Raw genomic sequence first — 19282 nt, 5'->3', positions numbered from 1 at the left:
TTACTTCTTAAATCCCAGTGCAACTAATCTAACACATATAGTAAGTGTTGAGCAGCATGCCCACCACCCTCCAATCCCTAATCATATACTTATTTGAACTTTTTATATGTTTCTGCACAAGGGAACACTAGATTAACACTGTAATTCACCAATGTTTGTTTCATTCCTCCCTGTAGCACAGAAGAAAGGAAAATTGTGTAACAGTAGTATGATATGGAGGAAACTGCTCTCACTGACAGCTCCAGAAGTGATATTTAAACCAATAAAGGTAGCATCATCCCTCTTGCTAAGATGACTGAACTCAGTACAACCAAAGAGAAGCTAGAGATTTTTGTTTCTCATTACAGAATGTCAATGAGGAAGCATGTGACTCCAGATGCTGTTGGCAGGCATCCTATGACCACAAAGGGAGCTCACTTTGGAATGAAGCTGATGGTCTGAGGAAAGAAAGTAGGGCTTCGATGATACTGTTAAACAATCTAACACACTGATCCTACAACCTTTCTGGATTTTCTAATGTGTAAACCAATAAAGCCACTTGTTTAAACCAGGCCAAGCTGATTTTTGTTACTTGCAAGAGAAAGTATTTGAACTGTAAAGGAAAGATCAAAGCTTTAGAAACCTTCAAGAAGATTCCATTTATTTACTGTGACCTGCTATAGGAGGCCCCAGTTGAGGGTGGTCAATTTTTCAAATAGGTCAAAATGTGAACTATAGCCTAAAATTAGTCAATATGTTTTCTTGCTTATTCTTAGGGCAGTGGGCCTACTCTTCTAGAACTGCTGGCCTACAATGAAATAAGATTTAGTGACTATTATCTTAGATTTCTGTCAGTTTTTATGGCTTCTAAACCAGCTTATTAAGTTGAACTTCTTTAGCTCCAAAAGTTGAGGAAGTTGGTCTTTGACATGAAAGTAGTAAAACTATGCATAGAAAGTAAGAAAAAAGGCTGAGGAGAAAGCACCTTATCAAGACAACATACAAGCTGTTTTATGGATATCTTCCTCTCCATGAAAAACAAAAAATAAATTTAAGGCCCTTTATATCGTGCTAATGATGCTTTCTTTCTTAAAATCAGCATGGCTACATAACTAAATGTTCTATTAAAAAAAAAAGCACTGATTATCATTTGCTTTCTCCTATGTAAGAAATTCGTTTAACTAAACTTCTAATAATAACAACACAGATTGTGGAAAAGAAGAAATTATTTTAGCAATTCCATATGGTGAAGGTTGGAGAAGGGAATTAGTGGGATAATTTGGTGTTCAACAATGAATTCATCATGGAAATATTTTTCTTTTTTTTTTTTTTTAAATTTTTAAAAATTTTTTTTTCAACGTTTATTTATTTTTGGGACAGAGAGAGACAGAGCATGAACGGGCGAGGGGCAGAGAGAGAGGGAGACACAGAATCGGAAACAGGCTCCAGGCTCTGAGCCATCAGCCCAGAGCCCGACGCGGGGCTCGAACTCACGGACCGCGAGATCGTGACCTGGCTGAAGTCGGGCGCTTAACCGACTGCGCCACCCAGGCGCCCCGGAAATATTTTTCAAGAGATAACATCCAAGTCAAACAGAAAAGAAAAAATATAAATGCTGGTTCTCCAAACAATTAAAAGGAATCCTTCAGTGGAGTTTCTTCTATTCAAGATAGCACAAAAAAACTCCCTGTTGGGTCACTTTATTTATGCTATTTTTTTACCTAGGTTCTATAAATGGTAGTAATCATGACTATCAAGATTTATCAACATGAATGATCCTATCTCTCCTTTGCCAGCGTTTGATCTATTATGATGCAGAACTGGATGAGTTTTTTAAGAGAAACTGGATGGGAAAACAAAAGGAAAACAGGATTTAGCCAGATAGGCTCACGGTCTCTACTGAATTTAATAGCTAGGACAGAAGGGGAAAAAGTGAAGTAGAGGGAAAAATATGAACTATAGCTAGTAAGAGAATTTAAAGAGCGGGAACCATGAGAAGTGGGGAGTGAAAGACTGAGATTTGAGAAGTACTGCTGTGGATTATTATGAACTGGATCATTTTCTATGTTGAGAAAGACTGGAATGTGAGTAAAGATTGGAATTCATTCTACAACTCTTTTTGGGCTATTGGTCTGTGTTTCTCTCTATATGTAACTCCATGAAGATTAAGCCTTTTGGGGTTGCAAGATTTACAAGAACTACATAGGAAGAACTTATTCCATGAGTTAAATCTTCCTTTTGCTAATTCAGATATTTCAGTCAAAACAAACTCCTCTCATTCCCAGACCACACCCACCCCTACCCAAATGAATTTCTAATCCACAACACTTACATTATGAGGACTGGTTGGCTTTCCAGTAAGATTGGATCCTCTTAGATTAGGAGGTCTCAGTAGAAACAAAATCACTGCAATAACCATCCAGGCCATCAAGATCATGGTAATACTGATGCCATTATCACCAGAAGGTCCTGGCACTAAAGACAAACAACAAATATATTTGCAACAAAAAAATGTAGCATGGTTATAATATTGTTAGATAATTTAAGAATAAATTCTAATGTTCAAGTGCCATTTTCAAAAATTGTATTACACATTTGAAAATATACAATGAAAAATTGTATACACATTTTAAGAAATACAATTATGAAATATTACATCTTGAATTTTCCTTTCTTCTTGTGAGAAAATCTAAATGGTAAATGGTACAAAATAGTCATAAGACGAAACCTATTAAATGAGGATTTTTTTTTTATTAGATTTTTTTTTTTCAACGTTTATTTATTTTTGGGACAGAGAGAGACAGAGCATGAACGGGGGAGGGGGAGGGGCAAAGAGAGAGGGAGACACAGAATCGGAAACAGGCTCCAGGCTCTGAGCCATCAGGCCAGAGCCCGACGCGGGGCTCGAACTCATGGACTGTGAGATCGTGACCTGGCTGAAGTCGGACGCTTAACCGACTGCGCCACCCAGGCGCCCCGATTAAATGAGGATTTTAATATATAGTGGTTCTTAATATTTTGGTGTGACAGAATCCTTTGAGAATTTTAGAAAAATTAAGGACTCTTTCCACTGTAAGAATCCATGTATACACACTCAATTTTGCATATGATTTGGGAAGGTTCATGAACCCACAAAGCCACCCATCCCCAGATATACTGAGATCTACAAAACCCAGGTTAAAACCACCTGATGTACAGTAAAGACACTCTACCTCAGGACAGGAAAATTCTGAATTTTAATTACAAAAGCAGCATGAAAAAATAACAGAGCTTAAGGAAAAGGAACCATGTGAATTGTATAATATATAAATTAAAGATCCCTTGAATGATATTCTCAAAGAGATAGTAATTTGGCCTTCTTTTTTAACAAAAAGAAGTTGGATTCAGATACAGATATTCTAAAATCTATTCATTTATCAGGAGAAAGAAGTCAGGGCTGTGTGTGTCAGTAATAGTTTCTCCCAGCTCCTCAGGCAGCCATGTCTTATTTAATTCATTATTACAAGTACCTAACACTTGTAGGTTATTACAAGTACCTAACACTTGTAGGCCCATGGTATGAGCCTAACAAATTTCTGCTAAATAAAACAGACTTATAATTGACGTATATTAGAGAACTCAGTTGTCATAAATGAAAATTACAGAAGATAGATTTCTTTTTTTTAAGTTATTTATTTATTTATTGAGAGAGAGAGAGAGAGAGAGTGCGAAGAAGGGGCAGAGAGAGAGAGAGAGAGAGAGCGCGAAGAAGGGGCAGAGAGAGGGGGAGAGGATCCACACTGTCAGCACAGAGTCTGATGTAGGGCTTGAATTCACGAACCGTGAGATCATGGCCTGACCTGAAATTGAATTAGACACGTAATCAACTGAGCCACCCAGGAGCCCCTATTTTAAGAGATAGAGAACGAGAGTGTAAGCAAGAAAGGGACAGAGAGAGAGGGAGAAAGAATACCAAGCAGGCTCCGCACTGTCAGCACAGAGCCCTACACGGGGCTCTATCTCATGAACCATGATATCATAACGAGCCGAAATCAAAACTCAGAGTGTGTTAAGGGACTGAAGCCACCCAGGCACCACACGAGAGGGTTTTGTTGTTGTTGTTGTTGTTGTTGTTGTTGTTGTTGTTGTTTTTAAAGCAAATACCATTGGGACACTTGGGTACTCAGTTAAGTGTCTGAGTCTTGGTTTCAGTTCAGGTCATGATCTCACAGTTCATGAGTTCAAGCCCTGCATCAGGATCTGTGCTGACAGTATGGAGTCTGCTTGGGATTCTCCCTTTCTCTCTGCCTCTCTCTCTTAAAATAAACACTAAAAAAAAGCAAATACTATTATTTTTATTGCTAAATAATAGCTAAATTTTGAATCGTTACTTTGAACCAGGCATCTCTGTTAATCCTTTTAACAATCTTATTTTATGGTAAGTACTACCATATTTTCATTTTATTGATGAAGAAACTGGGGAAAAGGGGGGTTAAATTCTAATGTCATATAGTTGGTATGTGGCAAAGCTGGGATTTTAATACAGCTGGTGTCATTCCAGAGGCTGTACTCTTAACCAACCTCTTTGCCATGTCAGAATCTCTGACAATACCACAGAGTGAGACAGAACCTGAAAATTATTAGTCCTGTGAGTAGTAAAATTAGAAAACACAGATTTAAAAAGGATTTTTGATGAATAAGCTTGTAAGTAGAGGTTAGGTAAAATTAGATTATTTAAAGTTAAAGAAAGATAACTGTGACTTCTACACATTATCACTTCTTATGGTGCCCCTGTCTCAGAAATAAAATGCCAGATAAATGGTATAGACCAGAAGTGAAACCCCAATGTCAATTCTTATGTATTATTCAATTTGGAAAGTGGGTCTCTTCCTTTCATTTTATTTAAATTTTTTTTAACGTTTATTTATTTTTGAGACAGAGAGAGACAGAGCATGAACGGGGGAGGGTCAGAGAGAGGGAGACATAGAGTCTGAAACAGGCTCCAGGCTCTGGGCTGTCAGCACAGAGCCCGACGCGGGGCTCGAACTCACGGACCGCGAGATCATGACCCTAGCCGAAGTCGGCCGCTTAACCAACTGAGCCACCCAGGCACCCCTCTTCCTTTCATTTTATAAGTAATCTCTACATCCAGCGTGAGGCTCGAACTCACAACCCTGAGATCAAGAATTGAATGCTCCAACAACTAAGCCAGCCAGGCACCCCAGGTCTCTTATTTTTTGATACTCTTTGCACATAAAATATTCTTCACAGGGTTGAACCTTGGATCACTAATTTACTAATTCATGTCTTTGTAGACATGAAAATGCCTACTCTCACAGTCATGTTATGGTTCTCAGTTTCCTGTAACTGTCTCCTAGCTTGGTTCTTATTCCTGTCTTCCTTTTCTGCATATTGCTGCCAGAAAAGTCTGCTTAGAACACTGCTCGTAACAGATCTGCTGACCAACCCAGTGACTTACTCTCTGACTACTGCTTCAACTCTGAACTCTTCAGCCTGGCCTTTCCTCGTAGGATTTGGCCCTACTCATCATATTAACTCTAAATATTTCTCACATAAAGCATCCTCTTGTTCTAGTCAACCATAGGATCTTCTTCCTTCTTTAGCCAGTGGTAGTCTGGTCTGTCTATGCTTAAGAATAGCCTGTGATGACAGCAATACCACAGATTCTACGGCTCTACCTCACACCATCTAATTCAGGAGCAGCTCAGGGATGGGGTCAGGAACCAACAATATTTTAAAAACTTCCCAAATGAATATGATGCAACAGTTCAATGCTAGTTTGGCTGAAAGAATTTGACAATTTTACAAACTCAGTCCTGGGGTACTCATGATTTTTTCCCTGTCTAGCATGTGCTTACAAATAACCACCATTTATTCACCTACATCACTCTCTTCTATAAAAATCCCCATTTTGGGGGTACCTGGGTGGCTCACTCAGCTGAGCGTCCAACTTCAGCTCAGGTCATGATCTCACGGTTTGTGGGTTCAAGACCCACATCTGGCTCGCTACTGTCAGTGCAAAGCCCGCTTTGGATCCTCTGTCCCCCTCTCTCTTTGCCCCACCTCTGCTTGCACTCTCTCAAAAGTGAATAAACATTTTGTTCTCACTTTTGAGAGAGAGAGCATGAGCAGGGGAGTGGTAGAGAGAGAGCTAGACACAGAATCCAAAGCAGGCTCCAAGCTCTGAGCTGTCAGCACAGAGCCTGATGTGGTGCTTGAACCCACAAACTGTGAGATCATGACCTGAGCCGAAGTGGAACATTTAACCAACTAAGCCACGAAGGCATCCCAAAAATGAATAAACATTTTTTAAAAAATCTCCATTTTCTCAGTCCTCTCCTTCCTTTCTTCTCTGGACTAGTGTAGCATTCCTAGTTTGAAGGAATGGCTTCCTATTTGTTCTAATTAGGACATTAACTTTTCAAGAACTGAGACCATTTTATAGCTGTTTGACTCCATTACTTCTTAGCTATATAATCTCTGTGCCTCAATTTCTTCACCTGTGAAATGGAAATATTACTATCATCCCAGAGAGTAGTTGTGAGGATTGAAATGATCAGTACATAAGGAGCAGTTAGTACAGTGACTGGTACACAGAAGGTATTTAATACCAGTATTGAATACCCCAGCAGGTATTCATTACCAGTATTATGCACACAGAAAAGTCTGAGTGCAGATATATCCTGGCGTGAATAACTAGGCTGGATAAGATGCTGAAGTGGGAATGGAAAAGGGTCAAATACAAATAGTACTAGGATGGGAGAAGCAAAACACGTGGTGACTGACTGGACTGACAGTAGAAGGGGGAAGAAAAGAAGTTAAAGATGCCTCTAAAGTCTGTGAAGGGTAGTAATGTGCAGTAAAATTTCTCTACTTAAAAGGCTAAAAAAAAAAAAAAAGGTTAAATGGATATCATTTTCCTAACCTTCAAAGTTTGATAAGTTCATTTCTCTTATTCTCCAATAACTCAAGGCCCCTCTCAGAATAAAGAATAATAGCTAAATCAATTAAAGTTGAACCTCTTGGGGTGCCTGGGTAGCTCAGTTGGTTAAGCATCCAACTCCTGATTTTGGCTCAGGTTATGATTTCATGGTTCTTGAGACTGAGCCAGAGCCTGCTTAGGATTCTCTCTCTGTCTCTCTCTCTGTCTCTGTGTCTCTCTCTCTCTCTCTCTCTGCCTCTCTCTCTCTCTCAAAATAAATAGACTTTAAAAAAAAAGTTGGACCTCTTGACCATAGTCAGTGTTTTTCTATTTATACTAGCCCCATAAAATTAAGATGGCTCTAGAATGTATTTTCACATAGGTATACTGTGCAAGATTATTTTTTTTTAATAACCTAGAAAAAAATAGAAACAAACCTAAATGCCTGCCAAGAGTGTCTGATTAGTAAATTAGGGGAACATCTGCACAATGTAATACCATGAAGCTGTAAAAAAATGTTTAGGGAAGTTTCCATGAGATATGCTATTTTTTTTTTTTTTGACTGAAAAAAAAAAAGGTGAGAAACTGTGTACCAAGAAAGGAAGTAAATAATATACAGTTTGCTTGTATATGAATAAATTCTGGAAAGATACATAAAAAAGCTAGTAATACCTGAGACAGCACCTGAGTAGATGAGAAAATGTAAGGAGGAAGATAAGTTTTCAGTGTTTATTAATTAAGTCCTTGATTTGTGAACTATATATAAAAAAATAAATTGAATTAAACAAAAAAAGTTCAGGATTGGAGAGCCTGGGTAGTATCTGAACTGAGTTGGACTTCTTGAAATATTCAGAAACAGACATGAATAGAATCACTGATGGCATTCTGTAATTATTTGTAGTCCCTTATGACAAGATTCGCTTTTTCATAAAGTCTCCAAACAGGTATGCTACTCAAACTCCCTCATACTACATGTAGCTGATACAAACAAATATAACAGGCAGCTATTTTTTTAAATTTATTTTTATTTTATTTTTTTAAGTTCGCTCCATGCCCAATGTGAGGCTTGAACTCACAGCCTTGAGATTAACAGTTGCAAGCTCTACTGACTGAGCCAGCCAGGTGCGCCTAATTTTAAGTTTTATTTTCATTTAAGTAACCTCTATACCCAACATGGGGCTTGAAATCACTACCTCAGGATCAAGAGTTGTATGCTCTTCCAATTGAGCCAGCCAGGCACCCCAAGGAACAGAGATTTTAAAGTCAGTATAGAGAAGTGAACAGGCACTGGTCCCCGGGGTTTTTACTGTGATAACTTTTTGACACATACAAATATTAAGGGGCACAATCACATGGGAGATATAAAATCTGTTTCCTCACTGCCTGGAAATGATTTGCCTTAAGAGAGTAAATACATTTTGCTGTATCGTCTGGAAAGATGTCAAATCAAAAAATGTAAAAGGACTCTGTGCATCAAAATACAGCATTCTGCTTTGCTTAACGTTTAAGTCTTTAGTTATAAGCAAATGTATTACAAATAGCTTGTCAAATGGAATATTCACAGTGAAGCTATTAACTTACCTGGACACCAGGAAGATGAAGGAGTAGAGAGGGATGCTCTAAGAGCTGGTAGATCCCAAGGGGTTATTTCTACAAACTTACATAGGCTTCCAGTGGAAAAGCAGAAATAGAACAACAGTGAAAGTGGTGCATTAGCACCAGGAGGCTTTAACTCTGCAATTTTGGGGCTGTATGGAGTAATTACATTATCCTCACAGTATAGCTACCTGTTTTCAAGTTGACTTACTCCAGAATTAAGTTAGTGATAGAGCTGGTTTCCACACAACACTTTATCTGAAAGGCAGTCTTTCAGAAGAGTGAGCAGACTTGCTCCCTACTGCTCTAGAGAGCAAAACTATGGGTGGACACCACAATGAAGTGGGAGTTTAGCTCAATATAAAGAATCATGCACTATTCGGTGATCTGTACTTACTATTGTAATGTCCTCTTAATAAACTGATCCTTTTGTCATTTTGAAAAAAAAAAAAAAAGAATCATGTACCAACTGAATCTGCTAATACACTGCAGCTAAATTCTGCTCCCACACAAAGTAATGAGCTCAGATTCAATTAAATCACCTCAAATGCATGCAACAAACCATGGCAAGCACAATGAGTATTGTGATATATATAATAAGAAATATAGGGGCATCTGGGTGGCATCGTCGGCTAAGCGTCCTGACTCTTGATTTCGGCTCAGGCTGTGATCTAACGGTTGTGATACTGAGCCCTGCATCGGGCTCCATGCTGGGTGTGGAGCCTGCTTAAATTCTCTCTCCCCCTCTCCCTCTGCCATTCCCCCTCACCTGCATGTGTGCACACATACATGTGCGCACGCTCTCTCTCAAAAAAGAAAAAAGCAAAACAAAACAAAAAAGGAAAAAAAAGGAAAAGAAAGAAAGAAATATATATTTGGTTTTCATTCCAGTTCCTAGCACAGAAATCCTAAAACTCTTGGAATTTCCTGAGAGATAGGAAAGAAATGTCATTTTGTAATTAATAATAAACGTTTCAACCAAACCTGAGTTTATGCTAATGGAAGTGACTTTGGGGGGCCTCTGTAGGCTTCAGGATGGGGTCTGGTTGCCAGAGTTTGACCATATAATTAGAGAGCTGGAACTTTCAGCTCTACTACCTAACCTCCAGGCAGGAAAGTGGCTGGAGATCAACTTACTCACCAATGGCCAATGATTTTATCATTCCTGCCTACAGAATAGAATCTCCATAAAAACTCTAAACAAAGGGGTTCAGAGAGCTTCCTGATTGGTGAATACATGGAGGTGCTAGGAAAGTGGCACACTCAGAGAAAACAGGGAAACTCTGCACCCTTCCACCACATATCTTGCCCTGTGCACCCTTTCTATTTGGCTGTTCTTGAGTTGTACCCTTTATAATACACCGGTAATGTAAATAAACTGTTTTCCTGAGTTCTGTGGGCCATTCTAGCAAATTACTGAACCTGAGTAGGGGACAGTAGGAACTCCAGATTAAAATATATTTTATGAACACAGCATAAATTCACTGGAGAAAATTTAGAATACAAAGAAAAGTAATTCTAACACCTACAGGAAACAACTGCACAAACCATTTAAAAACATGACTTTCAGAAAGGATTTCCACCAAACACTAAAAGAACCAGGGAAGAAAAACTGGCCAATATAACTAAATTAATATTTAAGCTCTAGAGTTTTGTCTTTATGTTTAGATTAAAGAAATGACATTTCATTCAAAGAAGTAAGAGTATATTTGGTTTACAGGTGGGGTTGGGCTCTAGGATCACAGATACCACAAATGTAATAAATACTTGTTTTTCCATAAGAAGTTCAATAAGATTATTTTCAACTAGAAGAACAGGTTTTAGCTTTACCTGCTGGAGGAAAATTTTGAGCTGCTTATCAGAAAGCACACTGCAGATTAATGAATGCTACTGAAAAAGCAACATAAAGAAATCTGGAGTGGGGGAAACACCACACATCACCCCAACAACCTAACACAACGTCTACACATTACCGTTACCTTCTTGTCCAGAAGCATATAATTACTACCCTGATGCACCAATGGAAAATGTTCTGACAAAATTTCTACTTTGGGCTAAGCACTGTAATAGCTCCTATTTCTCTAAGCTGTTATATTTACAGAATTTAATGGGACACCCAGTTCACATAATAGTAACAATAATTAATAATGTAATAACAAGTGCCTTTAAAATAGTACCTTACTATGTTTTAGCTTCATTACAAAATAAAGTGGAGCTCAGCTTCGGGATGGTATGTATAAGCACAGAGCCTATTAATAAATGCAATTTAGTAACATGTCAAAAATCTTAAAATGTACATAAAATGTAGCAAGGGAAGTTAGAATGTTGAGATTTAGAATGGGATCAAACTTGGGGCACCTGGGTGGCTCAGTCAGTTAAGTATCCGACTCTCGATTTTGGCTCAGGACATGATCTCACAGTTTGTGGGATTGAGTCCGGCTCCTTGCAGACTTAGGATTCTCTCTCCCTCTCTCTCTGCCCTTCCTCTGCTTGCACACTCCCTCTCTCTCCCAAAATAACTAAATAAACTTAAAAAAAAAAAAAGAAGTTTAAAAAAAGAGAATGGAATCAAACTTAAGTTATTGACTTAAAACAGATGGCTATTAGTTGTTATATGTAAACCCCCAAACAAAAACTTACAGTAAACACACAAAAGATAAAAAAATATAAGCATAACACTAAAGACAGTCATCAAACCAGAAAGGAAGATAGCAAGAAAAGAACAGAAAAGAACTACAAAAACAGCCAGAAAACAATGAACGCTATGGCAACAAGTATATGCCTATCATTAATTACTTAAACTGTATTTGTTTTTTTCTTTTTTAAGAGGGAGGGCACACGTGAGAGGGCAGAGAGAGATGGAGAGAGAGAAGAGGGGCTTACCGAAAGCGGGGCTTGAGCTCACCCGAAGAGGGACTCAAACTCACGAACTGTGAGATCATGACCTGAGCTAAAGTCAGATGCTTAATGACTGAACCAGCCAGGAGTCCAGTACTTTAACTGTAAATGAACTAAATTCTAATCAAAAGACAGAGTGGTGGGGCACCTGGCTGGCTCAGTCGGTAGAGCATATGACTCTTGATCTCAGGGTTGTGAGTTCAAACACCACGTTGGGAATAGAGCTTATTTAAAAAAAAAAAAAAAAAAAAAGACATAAGAGTGCCTGAATGGATTAAAAAAACAAGACCCAGGGTGCCTGGATGGCTCAGTTAAGTGTCCTACTTCGGCTCAGGTCATGATCCCGTGGCTGAGCCCTGTGTCTGGCTCTGTGCTGACAGCTCAGAGCTGGAGACTGCTTCAGATTCTGTCTCCCTCTGTCTCTACCCCTCTCCCCACCCCCTCTCAAAATAAAAATAAAACACCAAGAACAAAACCAAACCAAAAAACAAGACCCATGTATATGCTGCCTATAAGAGACTCACTTTAGATGTAATGACATACAGAGACTGAAAGTAAAGGCATGGTAAAAGATATTCCACGCAATAGAAACCAAAAGAGGGTGCCTAGGTGGTTCAGCCAGTTAAGTGTCTGACTTAGGCTCAGGTCATGATCTTGTGGTGCATGGGTTCAAGCCCCACATTAGAAGGGTCTGGAGCCTGCTTCAGATTCTGTGTCCCCCTGCCACCCTGCCCCCGCTCTCTCTGCCCCTCCCCCACTTGTGCTCACTCTCTCTCTCAAAAATAAAGAAATAAATGTTTAAAAAAAAAAAAAAAAGAGGGGTGCCTGGCTGGCTCAGTCAGTTAAGCATCCAACTTTGGCTCAGGTCATGATCTCACGGTTCGTGGGTTTGAGCCCCATGTCAGGCTCTGTGCTGACACCTCACAGCCTGGAGCCTGCTTCAAGTTCTGTGTCTCCCTCTCTCTCTCTCTGCCCCTTACCTGCTCATGCTCTCTGTCTCTCTCCGAAAAATGAATAAACATTAAAAAAAAAAAAGAAACCAAAAGAAAGCTGGGGTAGCTAATACATATATCCAACAAAATCAATTTTATTTATTTATTTTTGAATGTTTTTTATTTATTTAGAGAGAGAGAGAGCATGAGCAGGGAAGGGACAGAGAGATAGATGAGAGAGAGAATCCCAAGCAGGTTCCACACTGTCAGCACAGAGACTGATGAGGGGCTTGATCCCATGAACTATGAGATCATGACCTGAGCCAAAATCAAGAGTTGGACACTGAACTGACTGAGCCACCCAGGTGCCCAGACAAAATCAATTTTAAAACAAAGACTACATAATAAGAGACAAATAAGGGCATTATATAATGATGAAGGGGTCAATCCAGTAAAAGGATACAATAGTTGTAAATATTTATAGGAGCACCAAAATATATAAAGCAAATATTAACAGACCTCAATGGAGAAATAGACAGCAATACAATAATAGCAGGGAACTTTAATACCTCACTTACGCCAATGGATAGATCATCCAGACAGAAAATCAATAGGGAAACATCAGCCTTAAATGACATGTCAGATCAGATGGACTTAACTGTATATATAGAACATTCCCTCCAAAAGCAACAGAATATACATTCTTCTCAAGTGCACAGAAAACATTCTCTAGAATAGATCATATGTTGACCACAAGTAAGTCTTAATAAATTTAAGAGGACTGAAATCATATCAAGCATCTTTTCCAACCACAGCAATATAAAACTAGGCTCCACACTGAACATGGGGCTTGAACTCAGAACCCTGTGATTAAGAGTTGCATGCTCTACCAACTAAACCAGCCAGGCACCCCAGAAAAATTTTATACAATCAAAAATATCCTGAAACAAACAAAAATTCAATTATAACACTAAAATTTTGGGGATGCAGCAAAAGCAGTTCATTTATTATTATTATTTTTATGTTTTATTTATTTTTTAGAGTGAGACAGTGTGAGTGGGGGAGGGGCAGAGAAAGAGAGGGACACAGAATCCAAAACAGGCTCCAGACTCTGAGCTGTTAGTACAGAGCCTAACATGGGGCTCAAACTCACAGACCATGAGATCATGACCTGAGCCAAAGTTGGATGCTTAACTGACTGAGCAACCCAGGCACACCACGAGCAAAAGCAGTTCTAAGAGAGAAGTTCACAGTGATAAATGCCTACTTCAAGCAATAAGAAAAGTCTCAAACGATCTAACTTTATACCTCAAAAAGTAGAAAAAAAAAACAGAATAGAGCCCATAGTTAGTAGATGTAAGGGAATAACAAAGATTAGAGTAGAAATCAATGATAAAGAAATTAAAAAGATACTAGAAAAGACTGATAAAACTAAGAGCTAATTCTCTGAAAAGATAAACAAAATTGATAAACCTTTAGTCAGACTAACCAAAAAAAGAGAGAAAGGACTCAACTAAAATCAGATATGAAAGAGATGTTACAACTGATACTATAAAAATATAAAGGATCATAACATTAGTATGAATAATCATACACCAACAAACTGGACAACCTAGAAGAAATGAATAACCTCCTAGAAACATACAGCCTACCAAGACTGCATCATGATAAAACAGAAAATCTGAGCAGACTGATTACTAGTAAGGAGACTGAATCAGTAATCAAAACCCTCCCAACAAACAAAAGTCCAGGACCAAACAGCTTCACTGGTGAATTCTACCAAACATTTAAAAAAGAATTAACACTAATCCTTTTCAAACTCATCCAAAAACAGAAGAGGAGGTAATTCTACTAAACTCATTTTATGAAGCCAACATTACCCTAGTACCAAAACCAACAAGGATACCACAAGAAAAAAAGGTACAGGCTAATGTTCCTTATTCACACAGATGTAAAAATCCTCAAAACATTAGCAAATAGAATTCAACAATACTTTAAAAAGATCATACATCATGATCAAGCGGGATTTACTCTAAGGATCACAAATCAGTCAATGTGATATATATTACATTAACAAAATTAAGGATAAAAGTCATATGATCATCTCAATAGATGCAGGAAATGCATTAGACAAAATTAAACATCCATTTATTACAAAAACTCTCAACAAGGTGAAAATGTACCTCAACATAATAAAGCCCAAAGCTAACACCATATTTAACTGTGAAACCGAAAAACTTTTCCTCTAAAACCAGGAACACAACAAGGATGTTCACTCTGGCCACTTTTATCCAACACAGTATTAGAAATCCTAGCCAGAGCAATTAGGCAAGAAAAAGAAATAAAAGGCAACCAAATTTAAAATGAAGTAAAAGTGTCACTATTAGCTGATGACATTATGTATAGAAAACCCTAAAGACTCCATCAAAAAGATGTTAGAATAAACAAATTCACTAATATTGCAACATATAAAATCAACACAAAAACCTGTTGTGTTTCTATACACTGATAACAAGCTAGCAAAAAGAGAAATTAAGAACACAGTCCCATTTATAATTGCATCAAAAAACACCTAGGAATAAATTTAACCAAGGAGGTGAAAGAGCTGTGTGTTGAAATGAAAGAAATTGAAGACACAAATAAAAAGATACTCCATGCCCACACACTGTAATAATTGTTAAAATGTCCATACTACTCAAAGCAATTACATATTCAATTCAATTCCTATCAAAATTCCAAAGGCATATTTCACAGAAATATAACAAACAATCCTAAACTTTGTATAGAACCACAAAAGACCCCAAAGCAATCTTGAGAAAAGAAAAAAGTTGAAGGCATCACAATCCCTGATTTCAAATTCTATTACAAAGCTAAAGTATTTGGGGTGATTTCAGCTCAGGTCATAATCTCATGGTTTGTGATTTGAGCCCCACGTCGGGGCTCTGACAGCTCAGAGCCTGGAGCCTGCTTCAGATTCTGTGTCTCCCTCCCTCTCTCTGCTTGCACTCTGTTTCCCTCTCTCTCAAAAATAAACATTAAAAAAAATTTTTTTTAAGTTATCAGAAGATCTGAATAGACATTTTCCCAAAGAAGACACAGATGGCAAACAGGTTAAAGTCACCTAACATCAGGACACTGCAAACAAAACCACAATGAGATATCATCTCATACCTGTTAGAAAGCCTATTACCAAAAAGGTAAGAAATAACTAGTGTTGGTGAGGACGTAGAGAAAAAAGAACCCTGTGCACTGTTGATCAGAATGTAAATTGGTATAGCCACTATGGAAGACAGTATGTAGGTTCTTCAAAAAATTTAAACAAGAACTACCATTATATGACCCAGCAACTCCACCTCTGGGTTTTCTCCAAAGAAAACAAAAACATTAATTCAAAAAGATATATGCACTCCCATGTTCAATGCAGCACTATTTACAATAGCCAAGGTATGGAAACAATCTGATTGTCCATCCACAATGAATGGATAAAGAACTTATGGTGTGTATATATATATATATGTATATATATGTGTATATATATATATATATACACATATATATATATACACACACACACACAATAGGATATTATTTAGCCATAAGAAACAATGAAATCTTGCCATTTGTGACAACATGGATGGAAGTGAAATAAGGGAAACAGAGAAAGATGAATACTCTATTATCTCACTTATATGTAAAATCTAACAAAACAAAATAAGCTCATAGACACAAAGATCCAATTGGTGGTTGTCAAAGGTGGGGGCTGAGGAGTGGGAGAAATGGGTGAAGTAGAGGGAAAAGGTAAAAAACAGAGGCACATGGGTGGCTGATCCAGTTGAGGGTCTGACTCTTGATTTCAGCTCAGGTCAGGATCCCAGGGTCATGGGATCAAGCCCTCTGTTGGGCTCTGTGCTGACAGTGTGGAGCCTGCTTGAGATTCATTCCCTCCCTCCCTCCCTCCGTGTCTCTCTGTCTCTGTCTCTGTCTCTCTCTGTCTCTCTCTCTCTCTCCCCCCTTCAACCCCCTCCCAAACTTGTAAGCTCTCTCTGTAAAATGAAAAATAAAATTTTAAGGTAAAAAATAATTTAATTAAAAATATGCATATAAAGGATATCTGTTCAACTATTATTTATAATAGCAAAAAATACATCAGCAGGCTACGATTCCAATAAAAGGAAATCACTTAAACACTGATGTATTCCCAAAATGTATTATTATTTAGTCAGTAACTATTTTTAAGATAAATATACACTAATATGTTTATAATACAGTGGTGAAAAACAATACACACAAAGTGATCCCATTTTCACAAATGTATCTGAAATTAATTGTGTCAGGTTTCACCTTCCTATTAATGTCATACTTCCATTCTTACAGTCAAATCATTATGGCTAAGACAGAATTGGCTTGAATGTTAGGTATTAGAACCCCTCAAGTTATTTGTGTCTTGTAAAAAAGGTGCTTCACCTAATAGCCAACAAGTCTATCAGCTATATTCACAATGCAGGATCCATCTTTCTCTTCTGATTCTCACTTTACCATCACCACTGCCCATAAAGCCATATTGAGAAACTTCCCAACTGCCTTTGCTCCCTAGAGAATGCTAATGTCAGAGCCAAAGCCCCAAAGCCTCCACACCCTGGGAAAGAATGGGCTCCTCTCCCCATTCAAAAGTTCCCAAAGCTGCCAATGGATGCAAAAAAGACATGGTAGAGAAAGGGTGAGGGGTTTGCACTAACAGCCTTGCTGTTCCAGTGTGACCAGCCAGAAGTGCACGTTACACATATATTTGCCAAGAAAAAGGTCTGAAAGGTTTTACAGCAAGTTGTCAATAATGGTTATCTTTTAGTATTCTGCAAGTTTTTCCTTATCTATGATTTAAAAATTTTCTTCAATGAAAATTTGTTTTTGAGGAAGAAAAAAATATTTAAGTCAAAAAATGAAATATTTAAGTAGGAAATACATTACTGAGAACCATTTCCTTGAACAACAAACCATAAATACAATTTCCAACATTCACAGTCATCTGTCCTCTAATTCTGCCCCAATGCAAGGCCCCTCCTGTGCCATCGTTACTTACATTCTTGAAGACATTCTGTGTCTGTGCAGTAGGACTGGGACTGCCTCAACTACAATGAATAAGAAGAAAGGAAAGTTAAAGTTAGCCATTGGATTTAACCAAAAGTGGATAATCTGTATTAGAAAGATCTTTTTTTTTTTTACTTTTAAACAAATGCTACCGCAGTAGATATATTGTACCTTCAGAATCAGATACAAACATAGACTACACTGAGGAGCAGTCGAGCTTTGGGGGATTTTTTCTAGTCAAAATAATTTTCAAATACACTGTGATCTAGCACAATTCACCCATTTATATTAAGGAATTAAAAAAAAATCACCTGTGACCTACCTAAACTGCTTCACATTATTAAACTTCCCAAAGAAGAACGCTAAACTGTAGAGGAAGACTACTAGAAAGAGAGTAAACTTTGTTAATGAGATTTTTTTCTCATGGAAAATTCGAAGCAGAGAAAAAAAAAAAGATTCTATTTGTAGAAAATGCATCTTTGAAAGGGAAGAACAAATACTTTCCCTTTTTTGCTTAGATCTGCATAAACCATGGCTATAAGGAACTAATAAAAATGGATACCACAGGGGTTGGGGGTGGAATGGAGGAGTAGACTCTGACAGAGATGAAAACTAAAGTTTTCAATATTTATCTTTTTACACAATTTTGGGACCATGTGATTATTATTTTTAAAAAGAAAATTTAAAAGAAAAAACTATCAATAAATATACATCATCCTTTTATGAATGTCCACCCTATGCTGAGAAATTTTATGATGTTTAGAAATGACATGATAAATCTTAAAATAGAGATGGCCATATAGTAAAAGAGAATGAGGAGCATGCAACTTTTTAATTCAGCCTTGTTACTTTATAATGACACCCTCTCTCCATTAAAGCAGTAACTCATGACTTGCAATTGCTTGGGAAAACAACAGAGCAGGTGTGCTTAGCTGGTTGAGTATGAGAGCTCTGCAGAAAAGACCTGGATTTAAAGTCTGGATCTGCAAACTTCTAGAGTTTCAAAGACCTTGGTCAAGGTCTTTAACACTTCTAAACTTTAGTTTCCCCACCTGGTAAAATGGGGATAATATTACCTATATTTGAGTACTAGTGAGGATTAAAATAGATAATGCAAGTGAACTGTAGTAAGAAACCAAGGAACGTTAGCTATTATTACTACTGTGCCATACCAATTAGGACCTCATCTAAACAATTATTGGAATTAACAACTAAACAAATCGTTTTATAAACTGTTCTCTAAGACGATCAGGCGTGCTTTGGTATATACCTCTAAAAGCAGTCCTACTTGAATTAAAATGGGAAGACAGATCTTAACCCTAAATAAGAAAGGAATCTATCAAAAACCTCTTTAAAAATTATACATTCTATGGCTATTATCAAAAAGACAAAAACAACAAGTATTGGTGAAGATGTTGAGAAAAGGGAACTCTTGGGCATTATTGGTAGGAATGTAAATTGGTGCAGCCACTATGGAAAACAGTATGAAAGTTCCTCAAAAAATTAAAAATAGAATCACCATATGATTCAGCAATTACACTTCTGGGTATTTATCCACAGAAAATGAAAACACTTATTTGAAAATATATGCACCGCCTCCCCCCATTTCACTGCAGCCTTATTTACAATAGCCAAGACATGGAAGCAATCTAGATGCCCAGGAATGGATGAATGGATAAGGACAATGTTGCAAATATATATACAATGAAATATTATTCAGCCACTAAAAAAAATGAAATCTTGCCATTTGCAACAACAGGGATGGACCCAGAGGGAATTGTGCTAAGTGAAAGAAGTCACAAAGAAAAAGATAAAGGGGCACCTGGGTGGCTCAGTTAGTTAAGCAGTTAAGTGTCTGACTCTTGATTTC

At 37.6% G+C, this 19282-nt stretch overlaps 1 protein-coding gene and 1 long non-coding RNA gene across 3 annotated transcripts in view; one reads left to right on the top strand and one right to left on the bottom strand.

Annotated features, from left to right (window-relative positions):
* SMIM14 (small integral membrane protein 14) overlaps window positions 1-19282 on the bottom strand; it is an 82728-nt gene that overhangs the window by 3134 nt on the left and 60312 nt on the right. For both annotated transcript variants that reach the window (XM_043553234.1, XM_043553223.1), the window contains exons 3-4: window positions 17405-17453; window positions 2312-2454 (exon numbers count right to left, since the gene is read on the bottom strand). In XM_043553234.1, the coding sequence (XP_043409169.1) occupies window positions 2312-2454; window positions 17405-17453 (192 nt within the window). The remainder of the gene's footprint in view (window positions 1-2311; window positions 2455-17404; window positions 17454-19282) is intronic.
* Window positions 49-551, top strand: LOC122466926. Its single transcript, XR_006292786.1, has 2 exons — window positions 49-268; window positions 348-551. It is a non-coding gene; the product is annotated as an uncharacterized LOC122466926 (long non-coding RNA).

Source organism: Prionailurus bengalensis, chromosome B1 (genome assembly GCF_016509475.1).
Source record: "Prionailurus bengalensis isolate Pbe53 chromosome B1, Fcat_Pben_1.1_paternal_pri, whole genome shotgun sequence".
In the NCBI taxonomy this organism is placed as follows: Eukaryota; Metazoa; Chordata; class Mammalia; order Carnivora; family Felidae; genus Prionailurus; species Prionailurus bengalensis.
The sequence above is the reverse complement of the archived record's forward strand: the minus strand, read 5'-3'. Positions and strand labels throughout refer to the sequence as shown.